Source organism: Silene latifolia, chromosome 9, assembly GCF_048544455.1.
Source record: "Silene latifolia isolate original U9 population chromosome 9, ASM4854445v1, whole genome shotgun sequence".
NCBI classification, from domain to species: Eukaryota; Viridiplantae; Streptophyta; class Magnoliopsida; order Caryophyllales; family Caryophyllaceae; genus Silene; species Silene latifolia.
Window position 1 is genome coordinate 70,608,507 of NC_133534.1, and position 23,187 is coordinate 70,631,693.

A 23,187-nucleotide genomic window follows, 5' to 3' on the forward strand; every position below is an offset into this window, starting at 1 on the left:
CCTAATTATTATCATTATCACTAAGTGTCTAAGTGTATCCCTAAACCTTATTTTCCGTCAATTAAACTCAATTTTAGGCGTTAAGTGATGACTTGGACGCGTAAGTTTGTCATTTAAACTCAATTTTAGGCGTTAAGTGTTTGGTATCGAATTGAGGTTTTCTCTCCCTTTAGTACCATACTACCATAGCATTCTCTTCACCTCTTGTATTCTCTGCTACAAAAATGGCGGCTCAACTAAACTTAATCACCCCATTAAAATCTCAAACTAATCTACTACCTTGCTCCAATTTATTCCCTACTTGTAATTCTAATATTAATAATACAATTGTTACAAATCGATCAAAGTTTGCAACAGTGAGGTGTGCAGCTGCTGCAACCCCCACCAAAAGAAGCTACACCATCACTCTTCTTCCTGGAGACGGCATTGGTCCTGAAATCATTTCTATTGCTAAAGATGTTCTTCATCTTGCTGCTTCTCTTGAAGGTTTCTTCTTTTAATTTTATTTAATGGGGTTTTTTTAGGTTTAATTTGGTTTAATTTTGTGAGCTTTAGCTTATAATTTGCTACATTGCTGTATGTATGGTTTTGGCTGTGATGAATTGGGTTCAAAGATTACAACTTTGATGGGTTTGTGGGTACCCTTTCTTCCTCCTTTCAAGCCAATTTGCCAATTCCATACGTTTGTTCAATATATGTGAGGTGTATTTTAATCGAACTTATGGAATTGGCTTGAACGGAGGGAGTAGTAATATTAATGTGATGTTATGATTGATGTTAATAGGAATGTTTTCATTATAATTGAATGTTATGCTTGATATTAGGAATGTTAGGGTTATTACTTTGGTGTAGAACTCAAATTGATAGCTTTGTGTGTTTGCAATGTAATTGAAATGAAAAGTTGAATACTTTTTCAATTTCGGTTGGAAGAGTTCTTTGTTCTGACATCAGCCTATTAATTGATTGTCAACTTACTTGGAAGGATTCTCATTCTTTCGGCAAAGAACTAGAAATACATTAAGCTTCAGATTGCGAGTTAGTTTGATAATTAACACAAAGACTGACATTTTTTATTCTTTACTATATTTCTTATGAACAAATGAATGAGCTGATAGAATGAGATGGTTTCTGAATCATCGACTTTAGCTTCAGGAGACAATTGGTGGTTTGCATCTTTGATGAAAATTTCTTGTAAAATCCACTCATATCAGTGAGTATTTTGTTTTGATGTAACTAGGGATTGAGCTTAAGTATCAGGAGATGCCGGTTGGTGGCTCTGCTATTGATCTTGCGGGAGTGCCATTGCCAGAAGAGACCCTTTCAGTGGCAAAGCAATCAGACGCCATTCTTTTAGGAGCAATAGGAGGGTAAACCCCGTTGCCTGGTTAATTATTTAGTTTTGCAATCTTTTGTGTTTAATTGTAGGGTTCTAACATGGATTCAGTGGAGTGTAGATATAAATGGGATAAACTTGAGAAGAAACTAAAGCCAGAGACCGGTTTGCTTCAGCTGCGATCAGGTCTTGACGTGTTTGCAAATTTAAGACCTGCGACAGTTTTACCTCAGGTTATCTTTCAGACTTATAATTCTTCTTTCTTCTGTGAGTTGATTTTCGTGAATTTGAAAGAAATAGGGAACTGTTGCCATATGTGTTGGTAGTTGCTTAAGGTATCGATACTTGGGAACTTTTAAAACATAGACGTGTAGATCAAGAGTCTGTTTTGCTGCAGCTCAAGTCAGAAAATAATTGTGTTTATCTTCAAAGATGTTCATTGTAAATGATATTGAGTAGTACTCCTTCTTTAACAAGTGATGATGGCACCTTGGGACTTGAGAGTCTTGTAGAAGCAATAGACTTGCTTATAGGTCATAAGAAACTTGAATCTCAGACAATGTCATTGCATCATCACTACATTGTTTCCGTACATTTTAAAGCTGAAGTTCTCCTCAATTGCTTCCAGTTTGTTGTAAAACTGCAAAAGTTTACATAGTTTGAATAAAGTAGCCCAATATAGACTTCTCCATAGTGAATTTATAACACCTAAAATGTTGACTTCTGAACGTAAATAAGTAAAACATCACCAGCATGGATTATTAACATTACTTTTTCTGCAAAAATATGTTACTAGCCTGTTTCTAAGACTGTTGCTCAGTTGGTGCCATCAAAATATCGCACTGCCTTGAAATTTTAAACTGATTCCCTGTTTGGTGGAATGAAGTGGCTTAAATGTGTATATTCGGAGGCTCAGACATCTATTTTTCTTTTACTATTAATTAAATTTTCAAAACAAGATAGCTTGTGTCCATTAGGGCAGAGTATGGACCGGGTATCCGATCCAAAGTGTTAGTTCGGATCGGATATCCAAATTAGAAATCTTGAAGTTAGATATCCAATATCCAAACCAAATGTTTCAGAAATCCAATGTTCGGGTATCCAAAATAATCGGATCGGATGCGGATATCCATACTTTTGAATTTACTTTAAAATTAAGTTTGAAACACGATTATATTCATAGTCTTACATGATGATTTTCTTTATTATTCTTACTCCAATGTTCTCGACATAAAATACCATTTAGATATTTCTCTAATGTTTTAAACATTTATTAAGTTGTTGTATCAAATAAAATTTTATTTTCTCGAAAACTATAGTTTCGGATCGGATCGGATATCCAAATGTTTTAATTCTAATATCCATATCCAAACCAAAATCAAAGATTTCGGATCAGGTATCCAAACCAAACTTAACTTTCGGATCGGATATCCAAAAATTCGGATCGGATATCGGATCAGTTTGGATAATCGAATTTTTTGCTCAGCCCTAGTGTCCATGTATCCCGCCCGACTTGTTTTTGATACTTACGCCAGTAGTATGTGTCTGTACTAATTCAAACACAATCTTACGATTATGTTAACCCGATCGGCTGCAATTCATAGTGTACCCTTGAAGTTTCTTATGTGTCATTGGTCCATGTGCCTTTTCAGTTGATAGACTGTACAACACTAAAGAGAGAAGTAGCAGAAGGTGTTGACCTAATGGTGGTGAGGGAACTCACTTCCGGTGAGTTCTGGTTCAATTATCTTGTAAAACATGTAAAGATTTCGCCCTTTTATGTAGTAAGGAACTCTGCTCTTTCTAAAACTTTTGTCTTCATAATCATAGGTATCTATTTTGGAGACCCTAGAGGTTTCGGTGTAAATGACAAGGGAGAGGAAATCGGTTTCAACACTGAGGTCTATTCTGCTTCACAGGTAATTCTCCGTTTGCACCATCAGGTTCCTATTTCAATTTTTTTAATCATTAGAGGCATAGTCTTCCCCACTTATAAATAATGTGGAAATAAGACCAAGTCTCTCTCCATTCATGTCCAAAAAATTATGGATAAAGGTAAATGAGAGGAAAGGAGAGTGAGTGGGTGCTAAAATTCGGGAAATGGTGAAACGATAGAACTTATACTGTCCGTTAAAGGGTCTGTGCTTCTTTCTATGCAACTTGGAGAGTCATGTCGGTTGTGTCACGTCCGACACTTGAACCTTCTGATACGACACGACTTTCGAACACTTCATTTTAGTCCAAAATCATGAAACTTTTTTTGTTAATTTACCGTGCATATCATCTGTTCTATCATTCTACAGCAAATGAATTCTAGGTGACATAACTAGAAATGATTTTCTACTGTGCATTTTGCCCAGGCCCCATGCCTTACATTTTGTTGACCTTCTATTGGCAGATTGACCGTATTGCTCGTGTTGCTTTTGAGACTGCTAGAAAGAGGCGTGGGAAGCTTTGTTCTGTTGACAAAGCCAATGTTCTCGAGGTTTGTGCATCTACCGCATCTAAAAATCCAATGTAAACTGTCATGTAGTGTGGTAAACACTACTTAAGAAGAGTGTTGATCTGTTGACAAAGCCAATGAAAGTTGTAAACTGTAAAATACTGTGGTATAAATTATAACTTAAAAAACTTTTTTCTATGCCCTCCCCAAGTCCTCGGCTCTTAAAAGGGCATGGACCACACCCAAAGGAAGCTAGAATCTACTTTCTAAGCTCAATTGAAGTTTCCTCGTAAAACCAATTGGCTGTAAGAGCATCTCCTCGATTTATGGTGTTTTATCTTCCACTTTTATTGATTAAGGGGAACTCTCAAATGAAACTCGAATGAGCTTGGAGATATATTCTACATAACTTCTTGGTGAATGTAACTGGATTTGTATCGACTAAATATTATCTTAGCAATCATAGTTTGGATTCAATGTCCCGCACACAATGCGTATACTTTCCCTTAACTCTTCCAAATTCTGTCAGGCTTCTATGCTTTGGAGGAAGAGGGTAACTGCAATGGCAGCAGACTATCCAGATGTTGAGCTCTCACATATGTATATCGACAATGCTGCAATGCAACTCGTTCGCGATCCAAGACAGGTCTTCGTTGACCTCTATTACTCAGCATTATTGTTTTTTACAATATTTTCTGCCTTGTGAACTATTCATCCCAATTTTATTTTATTGTTGTGATTGGAGACTTATATATTGATGATTCACTTTACAGTTTGACACTATTTTAACCAACAATATATTTGGAGACATATTATCTGATGAGGCGTCAATGATCAGTGGCAGTATTGGATTGCTTCCTTCTGCAAGCATTGGTCAATCGGTATGGAGATGTTACTTGATACTGCATAATTATTCACGAGCTTTTATTGCTTGAAATTATCATTTACTATCTTTTCTTTGTTTTTTCATGAATGCCAACAAAATTGATAATATTATGAACAGAACACATAATACATGGTGATTTTCTGCTTTATGCAGGGACCTGGTCTGTTCGAACCGATACATGGGTCTGCTCCTGATATAGCCGGACAGGTTAGTTCTACAGGAAACTTAATCTTAATCATAATCATCTTACTGAATGCAGTTAATATAAAAAGGAAACTAATGAGAGTTATGTTGTCTATAAATGAAGGACAAGGCGAACCCTCTGGCAACGATCCTAAGCGCTGCAATGCTTCTGAGATATGGTCTTGGTGAAAATAAAGCTGCAGATATTATTGAGGCTGCTGTAATGGAGACACTTGATAAGGGTTTTCGAACTGGTGACATATTCTCTGCCGGAAATGTATGTGCTAGAATTCCCATTCTCTATGTTTGTTTATGTTTCTTATATCGTTAGAAATTTAACGGGTGTAGAAATCAAGCAACTTGTCTGTAATGGTGCTTTTCCGCACTCCATCAGAATAACATTTGCTCACCTCTAAACACTGGCGGAGCCAAAGTTCAAGAATGTGGGGTCATTGTAGTCTTGTTGCTACGGTCACTGTCACCCGCCTCCTATAAATATCGTCTCTAAACTGGAACAAAGATTTGAATTAGCAATATAAATTTATCAATTGTCAAAAATTATGTGGGGTCTCAAAGTCCCAGTACCCCGTGCCCCATAGGTAACTGACTATAACCAGATCTAAATCCTGAGTTCTTAACTTCATACTTCTACGTTCTAACTGAATTTGGATGATCTGAATTTCAGAAATTAGTCGGGTGCAAGGAGATGGGCGACCAAGTGCTGAACGCAGTTGATTCTCGAGTATCGGCCCCTCTCTGAGTTCAACAAATATGCATCAAGAACTAGATTAGTGCGGTAAGTTCTCGTCCCAACAACTTGGGTATCTGTAACGAAGTATGTTTCAGAAAGATTCTAGGATTTAGGGAGTATCGGGATGTATTGTTTGCAATAAGTGGAGCTCATAATGGCAACCTGAGCTTGAGGGATTCAAATGTCAAGTTTTGTCTATCAGAGAGTGATTTTATCAGCTAGTCGCTAGACGAGTAAGTAAGAGAGTCTCGGTGTATTAGAATGACATATAATAAGGAACCGATCAAGTACCGTGCCCATATGCCTTCAACTCCCCTGGATAGTTATGCCCTCGTGGCGATTTGTGTGATTATCTTTGACTTAATCCAACTCTTCAGCCTTCAAGACTTAGCATACATACAACTTGGATAAATGCTTAAAACTCCTGATTTAATTCATGAGAACATTGAATTAGTATGCCGTGGACCTTGCTGTTTGCTGCATGAAAACGACTGCGAATTATTTTATTATTGACTATGATTAAATCTCTATGAAAAAGTGTCTTGGGGAGCAAGAATTCAAAAATAAATTGAAAGTTAAAAAGTCTTGGGATGATAATAGAGCTATTAAATTCAATAAAAAGAGTAATTTGGTGGAAGACATGTCATTTAGATGGCTTTATACTACAAGGGTGGATATTTTGTGGTTTCAATTGATTAAAGATGATAGTGACTTAAATTAGTATCTGTAATCAAGTAGAACTATTCTACATGATTCGAAAAAAGTACAAATATCCTAGATTGCGAAAAAGATTACTTAATGTAATCTTGTTACCGTCCGGCAAGCGTACATTCCGTGTTCTCTTCTTTAAAGCTGTCTTAAGGGCGGTTTTTAACGCCGACTAAATTACGAGTATCACTGTATAAGTATGTGCTGGCAATAAATGGGTAACGTTGGCACGTCACTCGGCTCCTTGGCTTCGAGCTACGATGTGCTAACCGTGGACTATGTATAGGGCCAATGTTTTCGGCTCCGTGGATGCTTTGCAATCACAATTAATAAAACAATGTGAAATATATTTATGGTTTGAATGGAAAGGGAGGTGGTAGAGATTTCGAAATTGTGTTATGAAAATTGAATTGTCATTAGGACATTTTCAAACTTGCACTACAACATTACTAGAAGATTTAGGACCACAATTGGGCCCTTATTTTGGTTCACAATTATTAAACCCAAACAATGGGGATTTGAATCCTATCATTATTTCAAGTTGCCAAAGATTGGTACGAGTATTTGCATATTCGGCCTCCAATTTACCGAGTAAAAATATATATTGCGGATTTGCGGGTTGTCAGATTCGGAATAAGTTTAAAAGTTTCGACTTTATGACCTCGATTGGGATTAACTTTAACTTGGATGTCCAAAAATTGATCCAACATGATAAAACTCTTTATTTGATTAAATAAAGTCTAAGATATTTCCTCCATTTCATTTCATATTATAGTACTCCGTAGTCCGTACTAAACTATTTTGTCAATAGTTATTATCTAAGTATTACTCCGTCATCCCTCCTATTCACTATATTCTTCCCTTTTTCTTTTTGCACAAGGAATAAGAAACCGATTTTGGACCACAAAAAATACAATATCCCACATGTAATTTAATTTGGACTACACAAATCAACCCAAAAAAGGAAATAGGGAAGAAAATCCGAATAATCCAAATAAAGAAATAGGGAAGAAAATGGTGAATATGAGGGAGTATTATCTAAGTATTAAATTCTTTTTTTCCCTTTCATATATAACTTCACATGTTTAATTTTAGACTAAGAAAAAAATTCTTACCATATTTCTGTTTTCCCTTAAATCCGATCCTTGTCATAATAAATTATTCACAATTTCAAAGAATGATTGTCGATTTAGGCAATCGTATATGGTCATATGGAGTACTATTACTTTGTGATTAAGGCTTTGATATTGTCGTGGTATTAAAATAAAGGTGCATTTAACGATAAAAGTGATACTAATTGGTCTACCGTTGATCTTGCTTCAAACGTGCTATTTTGGTCTAAACCAATAAGACGGAATTCTGTAACCATTTTACAGCTAAATGTGACCATTATTGAGTTACCATAAGCTATAAGCTGTAACAATAATTGAACATTGTGGTTTCATTATACCAAAAAAATAGTTGCATATCCCCGTCTCAAGCTTCAGACGAAAAGTAATGTCTGAAACATGTGATTTGTCCAATACATGCATGGTAACGTACTAACGTGAATAAACTCAATACACTCAATCAAAGGGAAGATCAATTGATGAATAACCAACCATGTGGTAGGATCACAGTCAGTCAACTTTCCTCTCGAGCTGTATAATAATTCCGGTCCATAATTTCACCACCACATATCTTCAATTATCGTCATATCTAATTCTAGAAATCGAAATTAATAGAAAATTATGGACCGACTTGTAATAAGATGATTATGGACCAACTTGTAAGTAAATGAAATGAAAAAGCACGCCAGCTGTTATATAATTGGGTTTCTAGGGTCAGAATTATTGTCCTCATAAATATTGATCTCTCTTGACCTCACGAATATGACAAGCCGACCATTTTACGTAAATGTTACAACGCAGCATTTGATTTGGACGAGGGATAAAAGTTAGGTTAGATTTGGTATCTGTTCTCCTGCATCTTTCCCTTCTTTTTAGTTTTTGAATCTATATATTGTAAAATTGTAAATAAGATTCTTTTATTTGTATATTTCTGGTATATATTCCATTATTCCCTTTCTTCACTTGATTATAAAGATTATTATTATTCCAAAATCGATTTTTCAAGCATTTGTTCCAAGTAAACACATTCAAGAGCCTACATAAATAAATACAGTATTACGGACGGAGTAGGAGTTATTAGCTAATTGTAGATTTGTAAACCGGTGTCTGTCTTGGACTTCCGTCTACCGGTAAGAAAACATAAGTGTATCTAGAGACCTCAAAAAAGAGACTGTTGAGATATTATAAACATAATTCTGTTTTTCTGACCTCCATTGCAGCAAAGGGTTGGTGTATAAATACACTTCACTACAAAACTTATCCACGCCTTTTGGAGAGCCATTAGGACAACATAAGACAAACATTAAAGAGATTAAAAATACTAATAAATCCGATTCCCAGTAACTCCTTATAATAAAGAATAAGTAAATCATTAGAAATGTAACTTTTAACTCATTTATATCATATTTAGGCCTTGTTTTGTTGCTCGTTGAAATATAATTCCACCGGAATATCAAATTCATGAGATTTAAGTTCCCACATTAAATTCACGTGAATTAGCTAAATCTGTTTCGTTGCCGATATAGGAGTTCAATTACACCGGAGTTTGCAATTACCTGGGGGCTAGTCATCCAACCCCAAACTCCTTGAAAAATAGAAATCCTACTCATGGCAAAAAATGAGCAAACAAGGCCTTAGTGGAAGATTCTTTTGATTCTATAATACTCTTTCATATTCACTATTTTTTTCCCTATTTCCTTAAACGGATCATTTAGGTTTTCTTCCCCTTTCTTATTTTGGAAACTTTTACTCTTATTTTATTCATCCCTCTCTCCTATTACCAAACCGCACCAAACTTTTACTCTTATTTTATTCATTCCCCTCTCCTATCCCCAAACCCTCCTAACTCACAATTCCTTATTTAATTTCTAATTATTCATTCCTCTCTCCAATCCACAAACCCCACCATCTTCCTTTATTCATTCTTTAATCATCTCCTAAAATCTTGTGCCCACATCAAAGGGGAAGAAAACCCCGAATAGGAGGGAGTATGTAATAAGAAGCTTTAATTCCATAATATTTTCTATAAATGTAAAGGTCAATGTGAGGAGGATATTATGAATGAAAGCTTCTTATTAACTAACGAAGACATAGTTATTGTCCTCTTGAAAGACCTAGGAATTTTTCTACCGATAAAGTGTCACCCGGTGATGCTAAATCAATCAATCAATATATATAACTAAAGGAGGCTTTTTGTTTTCTAATTATACTATCAGCATTTGAATTAGGAGATAATTAATTATTTACATTTTTTCTATTATAATTAGGAATATAATTTTCCTATTAGAAATGAGAATTAATTAATTATTTTACAATTTTCCTATTAGAAATAGGAAATAAATTAACAATTTATTAAGGCTTTTTTTTCCTAATTATACTATTAGAATTAGGAGATAATAATTATTTAAATTTTTTTATTATAATTAGGAATATGATTTTCCTATTAGAAATGAGAAGTAATTAATTATTTTACAATTTTATTATTAGAAATAGGAAATAAATTAATTATCTACAATTTTTTAATATTAAAAAAGTATTCATTAGTATTTGTTCACTTTTTATTAAATTAGAAGGAAAAAAAACCTTTTATATATTTGTATTATCCAATTTTATAACAACTTCCAATTAAAAAAATGAGGTATTATGAGGCTAAAAGGCCCTAGACTGAACTGTATTTTGACAAATGTGCATGCATAATACGTACTACATGGAATTTACTCATGTAAAGAGTAAAATGAACGCTGAAATATGCCCCTACGTCTTTTATTATTGCTAATGTCATATTTAATTATACATAATACGAAGTTTATTTTTCAAATGTCATAAGTATTTCTCCTACTAATTTTAAAGTTATTTCACTCACAATACACTTCAACTTTTATTGATAATTTATTATTATATTATTTACATTCATTTGTCATTATATAAAAGTATATTAATCAAAATTTAAATAAAGTATTCACAAATTATTGATAAGTACAAAGTTTGATATCTATTTTTCAAGGAGTATTAAAAGATAAAGAAAGTTGCTGCTAATTTGCGAATCGAAATATCATATTATGACAAATAAATAAATGTTTGAAAAACTTTATTGTGCGATTGTTTTACAATTTAAAGTAAAAATGGTACCACGAGTAATAAAATAGATTTGAATGAGGCTTGAAGGTAAATTAGATACACTTATTATAGAAATATATATAAGGTTAAGATTCAATTCAAGCAACGATCAACATTAAAAAAAAGTTATGAAAAACACCTAAAAGGGTAAGAGTAGTCTTTCCCTAATATAGTGAAGACCGTCTCTCTCAAGCTTTTCTTGTGACAAATTTACATGCATAAAAAACGGTACTATTCAATTATATGGAGCAAACTAATTATTGTTGATGCTATAATTTTTTTTTTTTTTTTTTTTTTTTGTAAATTGAGCACATCATCACTATAATTTAGGGAGAGATACGAATTGGGGAAGGGTGAGACATATTCGTCATGCATAATATGATGCTTTAACCACCTTTAGCAAAAATATAAAAATAAATGAAAAAATTTAAACCTAAAAGGGGGTCACGTACTTGCCAACTCTTCTATAGTTCTCTACCGCATTAATATTCTCATGAAGTTTATGACATTTATTTCATATTAATAAAAAAAATGATTATACTGCTTCGTACAATTTGTGATTTATAACTTTTAGTTAACTTATTTGAACTTGCTTAAATTTATATATTTTAAGCGAAGAATATTAATTATAAATATGATGAAGATAAAGTTTGATCTTTAATTTCCTCAGAGATAACAAAACTCAATTTTTATTTTCTTATACTACACTAATTAAAGGTCATAATGTAAAACATGAAAATACACCAGAATCTACTATTTCAATATGTCGATGAACAACACTCCAAATAGCACATTTGTTATTTAAATAGTGTAAAAACTCTCAAAATGCTAAAAAAAATGTTCAATCTGTCGTTATCAAACAAAACCTAAGTTTCTGCATTTTTTTTTTGTCATGTTCAACTTAATCTTCACGGGATGTAAAAATGATGAAGTTCAGAAAGTAGCGGTTAGTTTTATGTTAGTTAGATGGACTTTTCAAAAGAGAGATGAAAGTTTTGCATTTTAGACCGTTTTATGTGTGAACCGAAGGGATTAAATAGTGGGCTAAAGGTTGTTTTGAGTGGGAATGAGATTGATTGCGACGAGTTGGTTGACTAAAGTTTTTCCTTAATATATCTAGAAAGGAGATAATAATTATGAGATAATAAAATTTAAAGAAAAAAGGACAATAAAAATGAGAAGGAGGTAGTATAAAAATGAAATAAATAGCAAAGTTCGTGTATATATAATATTCAAACTTATTCAGTTTACAAACACAGTACCCAAACATTTTGTTTGAGTATCTGGAATGGAGGTAGGGGGACGAGAAAAAGACTAGGAAGGGGGAGAGAGAGAGAGAGAGAGAGAGAGAGAGAGAGAGAGAGAGAGAGAGAGAGAGAGAGAGAGAGAGAGAGAGAGAGATAAGAGGGAAGATTACTTCTTAAACTTCTCTTTGTTGAAGGAGAAATAAATTGTCTTCGATAAGGGAGACGGGGATCCATATCATCTAGAGTAAAGATTGGTGTTTCATGGAGGTGAATGTGATTTATGACTTCTTAGATGTAAAACGTGGCAGAAAGGTAGTGATAGTGGTAGGGGATTGGAGGTTGTTTCAAGTAGTAAGAACTAATCACAGTGGCTGATTTTTATTTTGCGGGTAAATTAGTGGGGTGGAGGAAGGGTGCATTTGTGGAGGGTGATGAGTTTAACGAGGATAATGATAATAAATAAAGTTATTTATCAGCAAAATATCGCTTGCATTAAAACATATAGGTAACATGAATAATAACAAGAAACCTCAAAAGATCATACTGATAAACTTAATCTTGACCCCATCAATCCAAATTAAAGTAAAATCTTAATTCTAACAACATTGTCGAGAGCAAGGGTTAGTTTTCATTGGATTGTGGATTTTTCTAGAAGTAGGGGTTTAGTTTTTCACTTGGTTGGATAAATTTGAGAAAAGTTTCGAAGACAAGGATCGATCTTTCAAGGGATGAGATTGTTTTAGATCATGTGTGTGAATAGGGAACAAAAATAGGGGTCTGCGTGAAGGATTTTATTTCAAATGAGAATATGGGGGGCAAGACTATTGTTATAGGGGGTTGTCATAAGTAGCCCCAACTAGAGATGGCGATGGCCGTCTTTGGGCGGCCGCGTGCCGCCCACCGTGCCACCCCCAAAAATGGCCCGGCCAGGCACGCTAATTAGGCCCACCGTGCCGTGCCGTGCTTGGCCCATACTTGAATATCCCGGCCCGCGGCCCGCCTATGGCACGGTTATTTTCGTGTTGGGCCGTGCACGGCCCATAAATTTGGTCGTGCCTTGTTCATGGGCCGGCCCATCGTGCTATTTTCCTTTTTTTTTTTTTTTTTTTTTTTTTTTTAAAAACAAAGAACTTTTTATAATAATTGTATGATTTTAGTACTTTTTGTTTATTAATATAATAATTTAAATAAAATATATATTTTGTGAAGAAATGAATTGAATTAGAGTGGTATTTATAGAGTTTTGGAAATTTAAAAAAAAAAAAACAAACAAAATCACGTAATCAGGAGGTGTGTGAGAGTGATTCACCGTGCTTTGTCGGGCCGTGCCGTGCCAGGCCCGCCGTGGCTGGTACGGGCCGTGCCACCTCGTGCCTGGGCCGTGCCGTGCCTGGGCACAGGAATTTGGGTAAACTCGCGCGCGCCCATGTCCGACCCACTCGTGCGGGCCGTGCTTCCTCGAAAACCACCCCGTGTCGTGCCGTGCCGGGCCTGAAGTCGTGCCTGGCCGTGCCGCCCACCGGCCCGCGGCCCACTGTGCCAACTCTAGCCCCAACCATGTAGTATGGCGTTGGAATTTGGTTCAAATTCAAAGGTACGTCTATAGTTTGACCGGGAGATATAACATTTAACTACCTGTAAATGTTTTTACGTAATTAACATTTGACCCAATAACAATGATTAAATTATAATTGTTATTCGAAAGAAGGAGATTTGTTTCATCATTGAGTTGATTATGCAGAGTAGATATTATTGTTTTCCTTGACCAATTGAAAAACAAATAGGTATTAATATTATGTTAACGGGAATTATTTGTTTCTCATGCGGCATACATAAAGTCTTAGACATGAACGATGTACTATATGTCTATATTCCATTTTATTGTGAAATTTATCACACATTATTTTAATATCCGTGCAACGCACGGGCAAGAAAACTAGTATTTTATTAATTCTAGTTATGCCGTTAAGTTTATTTTTACTGTTAAGTAAATCTAGAAATAGATAAATTTTATCGATATAATGTACACAAATTAGAGTAGGCATTTCGAGTCGGGCCAAGAAGGACGGCATGAGTCCGGCAAACGAGGTTGCCTGGTTTCGGCACAACCGGGTAAGAGGCAGGCCGTGACGCCAAAATTCCAAAAAACTTGTGCCTAGGCACGGCCCGACAAGAGGCACGACAGTTTTAGAGGTAAATAATTAAAAAGCATTCAAAATATCCGAAGGATGACGGGCGGCACGAGCCCGGCCCAACTTTGCTCGGGCCACGGTGGAGGTGAGGAAAGCGGGCCAAAACAGGCCGGGCCGAATGCACAATTGACAATACCTAGGCCTGGCCAAAATTATGGCTAGGCACCCCGAGCCGAAACGCGAGCCAACATAACACAACTCATTGCCTTCTCTAACCCAAAAACACAATTGACCGCACCTAAGCCTGGCTAAAATTATGACTAGGCACCACGGCCGAGACCTAGACCAACACAGCACGACTCATTGCCTTCTCTTAACATAAACGAGTTAATGACAACCATTTGATATATGTTCAACCAATAGGTCTTGGTATAGACGGGTGGGGCGAACAGACGGGTAAAGACCTCTAATAAAATAGGTAGGGGGACAAGGTGGGGCACCCTCCATGTGCTTCCCACTTTATGGTAAATGGGTATTTTATAAGGGGAAATGGTATCCGTCTATACGTATAGACGGATAGTGTCCGTCTATAATGAGAATTTGTGATGTTCAACTCATATCCACATCTATCACTTTTATTGTCATCTAAATTTTATCGGATCACTTAATTCGATAGATGTAGAAAATAAAAGTTAACATTATAGGTGCCATGGTGCCAGTGTGCCACAGCACAGTCCACATGCATAAAAGTCCCACACAAAATGGCGTAATTAAGGTGTCAGGGACCACATGGTGTCCTTTTTGCCGCGCGCTATTTAGTTTAAATCCATGGGCCGACTTATCCACACTTTTACTATACCCGCCCTAAATAAGGCCCACCCGTTCAGATTTTTACTGACCGTTTTCCCCAGCTTTCGACATGTAGTTGGCCCCGTTGGGTAGTTAGGGCAGTGGGGGCAGCTCCTGGAATTGTGTTGTTCTAGTCGTTACCAAACTAGGAATAACATGGGTGTATTTCTCACTTGCTTAATAAAGCTCATTTATCAACAAGGTAATCAATTGTTTAAGATCTTAATTATGAAATAGATCTCATAAACTATCAGGGTTAACATTTAATTATCTTAGTTAGGTGCATCAATTTCATTACATATAACCGCTTTTACGAGATCAATTGAAATGAACTGAAATTAACTCTAAAATAGTCGTGTGCTTTAATAGAGCATTATTTATATTCTATTGTTTTTTTAGATGTAGAATAGAAATTAACTCGACATATATAGGCTATAGGGCCTATAGCGAATTTGACTCATGAGTTATTGCGTCTCTATACACCTGGAACGGCCGCTCAGCAAATTATTTAACGAAACAAATAATATTAATTATATATCTTGAACCGATGATGTAAGCAAGTTCTTTAATTAATCATATGGGACAATTCCTTGTAAGCAAATTTCAAAATAACTTTGTAAATTTTTGGCAAGTTGTTATCTTAAAACGAAATAAATACATCTTATGAACCAAACGGAGTAATCATGGGACATGGGACGTGAAAAATAAAGGGCATATATGATACTACGAGTTTGCGTGGTTCGTAAACTAACGTTTGTAAGCAAAGACAAACGTTAGGAAAGGAGACAAAAAAGTTGGGCGAGTAGATGAGACGATCTTAGAAAAAGAGGTCGACAAGTTGATGATACTATTAGATCAACAATAAGTCTTGGTATAGACGGGTGAAGCGAACAGACGGGTAAAGACCTATAATAAAATGGGTAGGGGACAAGATGGGGCACCCTCATGTGCTTCCCACTTTATGGCAAAATGGGTCATTTATGAGGGAAAATGGTATCCGTCTATACGTATAGACGGATAGTGCCCGTCTATAATAAGAATTTGTGTTAGACCAATTGGTATTGCTTATACAATTCGTCATTTTGGTACGAAGGAATAAGATGAGATTTTGTAATAAGTTTACAATTAAATATAAGTATTATTGAAAAATAAATTATTATAAATTGTAACATTAATTGTACTATTATAATTATATTTAATTATAAAATAATTATATATACTTGTTTGAAATTTTAAACAAAAAGTGACCGTATGAAACAAGAATTTGCGAGAGTAGATTAGTAGTGTATAGATGCCTAGATGGGTGTTGGTTGGATAAGCTTGTATGGTTAAATAATGGATGTTAGTGGGTCTTTGTCATTTTCAGCTTGAGTTATGTGACGTTAGTGTGGTAGGACTTCTGTATAAAGATAAGATGACGCCTATACTCTCTACCGTTATCTTCATTTTTTCTAATTTTGTGGTTTTCATGATTATAATGTTTGTTTGTATACATGACTATATTCAATTGTCGACATAAAAGATAATTTTCATGAAAATAGAAAGCAAGAATTGCTTAGATAAAAGTTAGAAGGGATCGAGCTCGAATCGTATACACTATAATGTCTATTAGGGTTGCCTACTTGCCTATATATGGTGTTTAGACGCGATCAAGCTTGTATGTAGACGACTCTGATGATAAAGAAAACTAGAAAGAGATTAACAAGGTGGGCGCAGAAGCTCCAAGCCTCCAACCAAGTCTTTTGGGAGGAGGGTACGAAGCCTAGTAAGCGGAATTGTAAGGTTAATGTTGATACAAGCTTCTGTAATTTTTTGATTAACTATCCAATCACTAACTCTATTAGCTTCACGATAAATGTAAGTCTTACAGTCCAACAGCCACGAACAACTAGGGATCATATACACTACGAGTATGTAAGAGTTTAAAATAGTTCTTATGCCAAGTCATCTCGAACAACCTAAAGAGAAAGCTTAACTCCTATTAATGTGCAAATTTTACAAGGAATAAAATAAACCCTAAATTAGGGTAATGTGTAAAAATGTAGATTGAATATTCTTGATTATATATAACTTATTTTTTTGTGTTTACACACTCGTTAAATTTAGCTTGAATTGAGCTTTGAGTAAAGTGACTCTTAAAGTTTTGTTTGATTGCCGCTATAAATTTTTTTTTTTTTTTTTTTTTTTTTTTTTTTTTTTTGTAGTAAAGAAAAGTTTTTCTGATCTCGTGCATTTGGCTAGGGCCATGTGTCTTCTACGCGATTAAGATGTCAGGAATAAACATAAAAGACAAACAATGAAAAGAGGTAAAACTCGCCCGCATATCATCCAAGAGGTCCTCTACAAGATGGTCCACCTTAGCCACCCCTGCAAGTTCGTAAAGGAGTTGTAGGCAATCCGACGCTATCTGCACATGAAGGTGTCTCTATAAAAATGGAAGAATTGGAAATTTTTATAAATGGAAAAATCGGGTTTGTTTGAGCGCCCAAGATTACGTGTTTTTTCTTTTCCGTGCATTGTCAATTCCTCATTAACGGAGGAATTTGATTAATTAACTCTCTAGGTAATTGGAGACTCCGACATCTAATCTAATCTTCTATACTACATGTATAAACCGGAAATTAGGATCTTCAATGAACGACATTTGTCACTTTATTTTGTTGACACGTGTCTTTCATCAATATATAAGTTTAATCAAATTAGCATGTATGATGAATTTAACTGTAAAAATAACGGAAGTAGTTAAAGTAACAATAGTAACCGCGGGAGTAGTGAAAATAATAGTTTAACATGAATTGTAGTTGTTCCGGGTGTAATTCCAGTGCAAGTATCGTTACCACCCGTGGCTTGTAGAATAATGTCTTGAGTTGAACCCTTCTTGCCTCTATTGTTCCTCTCGGCTTCTCCTGCAACAATGAACGAACTGAGGGCTTGGCTTTGTGCCAAGCGTACTCACTCCGACGGTCAAGTCAGTAAACTTAAAGGATTAAGCTGTGTTACTTGGCTAGGTATGTGTTGTAGAGAGATAAAGAGGATATTACCAGATGAATAGTGTATTTAGGTTAAGTTGTGGGATGCTTTCCTCAATGAAGGTTGAGGAGTATTTATAGACTTTCACCTTTTGTCACGTAGTGGCCAAGTGGCCAAGTGGCTAGCGGGTGGAAAGACCGTTCTACCCTCGGCCGATGGACCTATGGCGGGCGTGGCCGACGGGTCTTGGATATGAGTACGCGGATATGTGTCCCGGTGGCTAGGTGCCGGTAGGGACCAGTGTGACAGCCGATGGATTGCGTCGGCCAGGGTCATCGATATGTTGACTTTCTTTGTGGATGTCTCGACCTTGCTCGGTGTGTTGACTTGGTCAACGGTGCGAGAATATGCCCCATCAATTTGCCCCAGCGTAGTCTATGCCGTGGTATGGGCTCCGATGTATCTTGCCGAGCATATATTCTCGCACAAGTAATTTTAGCAAATTTTTCTCAGATCGGCTTCTTCTTGTGCATCGGCGTGGCTCTTGTTAGGCCGTACCATATACCATATCCCCCTCCACATGGATGCGTAAAGGGCATCCGATGTGGAAAAGAATATGACGTTGGCCGAGACTAGGGTGAGAGTCTTAGGTTGATTTTGATTGCCCCGCCGGTGCTTCCTAGCTTGGTTGATCGGGTGGCGGCGGAGACTAGATACCTAGGAATTTGTTGAGGAAGATGAATAGGCGGAGAGATATGAATGGGCGTGTTGAAGACGCTTGGTCACTGTTGCATTGATTGACGTTCAACTGTTGCAACGATTGACATTCCGTGGTTGCATGTCGAACACGTGTCTGCTCGCTGATTGGCTGACGCTTCATGGGTCATTCCCCGATTGGCTCTTCTTTATGGGCTTTTTCCTATAAATAGGGCGGTTTTTCGTGATTTTGGTCACTAATTTCATTTTCTCAAATTTTCTCCAAAATCTTCATCTTTCTAAACTTTCAAGGGCTTCCTTTTCTTCCAATCTTCAGAGTCTTTGATCCGGCGAGTGTTTTTTTCTTTTAAGGTAAACAAACGAATTTTTTCATCTCTTATTTCGTTAGTAATTGTTGTGAACATGTCTTCGCGATGCCGGGACTAGTATACCTGCGTCGGGGGGCCCTAGGTCTCCTTCTCCTGAAGTTGATCCTCGGATTACGGAGGAATGGGAAGATGATGATTCTTTAGGTGATTTTGGTGATGACTTTGGTGATGATGCGGAAAGTTCTCGTCCTAATGAGGGGAGACGAAGACGTCATGGATCACGGCGATACTGTAAGGTTCGTCTTGACCGTGCTTGGTCCCATAAGCTTGCCGGTTTGTTCGCGGGAAGCTTTTCGAGGACCATTTCTTCTTTGGTAGGGGATACAAAATTGTTATCCCCGAGGAGGGTCAGGCCGTATGTTGTCCTCCGCCGGGCTATCTTGGTGTATACATGCGGCATTTGGAGTACGGGCTCCGGTTTCTGCTGAATGGGTACGTTGTGGCCATAATTAGAGCCATGAACGTTGCCGTTGCCCAACCGCACACCGCTGGCTATGAGAACCATAATCGGTTTTGTCCGGCTTTGTCTCTTTAAGGGAGAGGCTCGACGGTGAATTTATTCCGCCGACTTCATCATCTTAAACCGTCAATCTCGGCGCGTCGGATGGTACGGTGTGCAAACGGAGCGGGGTTATGTCTCTGTTGACAAACTTTCTTCTTGCAAGGACTGGCAAGGTCGGTGGGTGTACGTTAAAGTGCCGGATGACTATCCGCCGCCCGCTCCTTCCAAAGATCAGGTTAATTTGCGGTGTGAGACTAGGGCGGAGCATGACAGATGGGTCACTCGGAAGCATCTTAAAATGGATGCCCGCAGGGTCGTTCTCAAGGAGGATGAGAGGCTGGCGATGAGGCTCTTTGAGGTGGACAAGAGTGGGATGCCGAAAAGATGGATTCCCCGACGCGAGATCATTCTTGGGATGAGCCGCTTTGCTATGTCGGCCTCATACGGCCCTAGCACGGGGTGAGTGGGGTCGGTGTGAGGCCCATCACCGCTCTCGATGTTCCTGCTTTTCGAACCTTGATTTATTTCCTCTACTTGACTCTTGCTTTGTTTCTTTTGCAGACCACTTTGGACCGGACCTATCTGAGGATATCCTTCGGAGAATGGGGGCCGCACAAAGATAAAACCGTTGCTAACTTGCATCCCAAGGCTCTAGCCCATGACCGCAGGACGTCGCCAAATGATCTTATGGAGCGGGTGAAGGTCTTGAGCAAGGAGGAGGCGCAGCGAGGGTTGTTAGCGGCGTAGTGCGTCGGACGCGGAAAACAAAGCCTTCAGCGGCAACGGCGTCGACACCGGTTCCAACTCCCATCCCCTCCCTTAAGAAGGTGGAGATTGTTGATATTCCCGATGAGGGGGACTCTGATGCGGAGGGATCTCCCCTTATCTGTAAGAGGAAAAGGACGGCCTCTACCGCTGGCAAGGAGGTGCCTCCTCCGGCCAAGAAGGCCAAACATGGTACCTATCTATCCTGTGGCTCAAATTTAGCCGGGTCATTAGGTGCCCCCGATGACGATGTGCTCTCGATATGTCGAAATATGTTGATACCGATGCCTTTATTAAATTTTTGTAGACCAGCCGCCGCCGCTTTTTGCTCTTGGGCGCGAAGTGGAGGGGATCTCTGCGCGGGTTGGTGATCAAGGCGTCACCGTCAACTCTTCATCCCGAAGGCTTCCCTCTCCCGGTGCAGTGGTGGTCAAAGTGTCACCACCGTCCCCTCATCCCGAAGGCTTCCGTCTCCCGGCTTATAGAGGAAGGTACGAAGTCGCTTAAGGAGCGGCGAGGTGGAACGTGGTTACCGGTGCTCGTCTCATGGAGCAGGAGAAAGCCGTTGCTCAAGCTGTTTTTGAGCGTAATGCCACTAAGCGGGTGGTGCGTCGGCGAAGCCGGATCTCCTTAATGAGCGAGAGGCTTAGGGAGATCGAGAAGGCGCTCTTGGCCGAGAGAAAACTCGGGGAGGACGCCGAAAAGGAGGTCCTTCTTTGAGAGAGCCAAGGCCGAGGTGCGGCACCGAAGGCGCGAAGCCGCTAGCTAGAGAAATGTAACCTTGTTCGAGGCGTGCCGACCTCTATCTCAGCAGAGGAACGAATCCGGGGGCTGTTTAAGGCTCGGGCGGAGGTGATTCGGGGCAAAGAGGCCATCATCAAGCAAAAGGAGGAGGACATTGAGATGCTCCAAACCGTCATGCTCCCCAAACCGTGCGTTGAATTAGGGATTTGGCCGAAGAAGCTGCTAGGGAAGTGATCGGGAAGCTTTTCCCTCTTGATGGTTCCTTTCCGTGGGGCCAATTTGACGAGCTGCTTGATGATAAGCTCGAGGCTAAGGAGAAAGCCGTGGCGGAGAAGGCCAAGGAGGCGGTGAGGGCGAAGATGGAGAAGGAGGCGGTCGCGGAGAAAGCGACTCTTCCGAGAAGGCTAAGGCGGCCAAGGAGGAAGCCGAGAGGATGAGGGCACGGTGATGATGCCGAGGCCAAGGCCGAGGCCGCTAGGAAAGCTATTTGGGTTGCCCCTTGAAGAAGATGCGGCTACCGCTCGCGATGGCAAGCAAAGAATAAATCATAGGGAGACGGGCGGCGGTCACCGGGCTCACCTGGCGTCTCGGGTTGCCTTATCTCTTCACACACTACTATGAGTCGCTTGATGAGAACAAGTTTTAAGCAGATCTGTTTTTCACCTGTAGATTCGGGGGCCAAATACTAAACCCTTCCTCTCTCGCCATCTTTTGGCGCTTTAAATGATATACTTGTAACTTTTGCTTTTCTTTCCTTGTAGTTTGTACAACTTTGGCAGGTTGTGCTTTGGCTCATCCCAATGGGGACGGCCATTTGTCCGTATTCTTTGTAATTTTTGAAACATATTTAATAAGAGCTCGTTTCCTGCCTCCGGCTTGGCCGAGGTCTTTTCTCATCCTTGTCTGATTTTTTTTTTTTTTTATTAATTGGGCGCCCGCTCTCGCTTCCGCCTTGGCCTGGTCGAGGCGGTCTTAGAGTGCGTTCTCGGTGTCTGTGCAACGCTTCGAGGCGTTTTGATCGCTTTGCGAGTATCAATCGCGCTGGTCGTGACCGTCGAGGTGTTTATTTTCCGAGTGTGATTGCCATTCTTGCCGGTGTGACGGTGTCGGCCGGCGAGTGCTCCATGTTCTTCGATGCCGCTCTTGTCGGTGTGACGGTGTGGCCGCGTCTACTTCTTGATCTTGTGCCGCTCTTGTCGGTATGACGGTGTGAGCGCGTCTATTTCTTGATAGCGTGTTACGTGGCGTCTACCACTTGGAGTAGCTGCGACGGCGTCTACCTCTTGGGGTGACGTCGTGGCGTCTACTACTTGGGGTGGCTGCGCGACGGTGTTGTATTTCTTCATAGCGGCTGCCGCTCTTGTCGGTGTGACGGTGTGGCGGCGTACTGTTTCTTGATAGCGTGTTACGTGGCGTCTACCACTTGGAGTTCTTTGCGACGGCGTCTACCTCTTGGGGTGCTGCCGTGGCGTCTACTACAGGGTGACTGCGGCGGCGTTGTGTATTTCTTCATGCTTGCCGCTCTTGTCGGTGTGACGGTGTGGCGGCGTACGTTTCTTGATAGCGTGTTACGTGGCGTCTACCACTTGGAGTTCTTTGCGACGGCGTCTACCTCTTGGGGTGGCTGCCGTGGCGTCTACTACTTGGGGTGACTGCGACGGCGTTGTATTTCTTCATAGCGACTGCCGCTCTTGTCGGTGTGACGGTGTGAGCCGGCGTCTGTTTCTTGATAGCGTGTTACGTGGCGTCTACCACTTGGAGTGAGTGCGACGGCGTCTACCTCTTGGGGTGGCTAGTGGCGTCTACTACTTGGGGTGACTGCGCGGCGCATGTTGTATTTCTTCATAGCGATTGCCGCTCTTGTCGGTGTGACAGTGTGGCGGCGTCTATTTCTCGATAGCGTGTTACGTGGCGTCTACCACTTGGAGTGACTGCGACGGCGTCTACCTCTTGGGGTGTCTGCCGTGGCGTCTACTACTTGGGGTGGCTGCGGCAATGTATTGTATTTCTTCATAGCTTTGCCGCTCTTGTCGGTGTGACAGTGTGAGTGAGCGTCTATTTCTTGATCTTGATGCCGCTCTTGTCGGTATGACGGTGTGGCGGCGTCGGCTTCTTTTAAATAAGCGATGGGGAAAAATTTACTTTGATGGAAGGCTTGGATGGTTTTTCATTAGGTAAAAACATGCGTTGGGGTGTCCTGACTATTTTGGACACCTCCGCCGCTACATAAGTTTTCACGAGATTACCAATGCCCTAATGGCTCATCACAGGCACACCTTCCCGATCGGCCACTAGTTGTATCCATGAGGTCGCCCTCCTGTAAGGACGGACTTTTTCCTTTTCGGACTTCTTCGCCTCTTTGA

The 23,187-nt window shown here is 39.2% G+C and overlaps 1 protein-coding gene across 1 annotated transcript; it reads left to right on the forward strand.

Annotated features, from left to right (window-relative positions):
- The first annotated feature begins 133 nt into the window (after positions 1-133).
- LOC141599910 (3-isopropylmalate dehydrogenase, chloroplastic-like) lies at positions 134-5,960 on the forward strand. Its single transcript, XM_074420035.1, has 11 exons — positions 134-486; positions 1,238-1,367; positions 1,455-1,566; positions 2,986-3,061; positions 3,164-3,252; positions 3,732-3,818; positions 4,306-4,422; positions 4,550-4,657; positions 4,816-4,869; positions 4,970-5,122; positions 5,531-5,960. The coding sequence occupies exons 1-11, from the start codon at positions 225-227 to the stop codon at positions 5,603-5,605; spliced, it is 1,263 nt and encodes a 420-aa protein (XP_074276136.1). The 5' UTR covers positions 134-224; the 3' UTR covers positions 5,606-5,960.
- Positions 5,961-23,187: the final 17,227 nt, after the last annotated feature.

Bases quoted from the DNA above. Each gene is read 5' to 3' on its own strand.
- LOC141599910 (XM_074420035.1), top strand. From the start codon at position 225: ATGGCGGCTCAACTAAACTTAATCACCCCATTAAAATCTCAAACTAAT. The intron at 1,368-1,454 runs GTAAACCCCGTT...AGTGGAGTGTAG, and splicing joins CTTTTAGGAGCAATAGGAGG to ATATAAATGGGATAAACTTG. The intron at 4,870-4,969 runs GTTAGTTCTACA...CTATAAATGAAG, and splicing joins CTCCTGATATAGCCGGACAG to GACAAGGCGAACCCTCTGGC.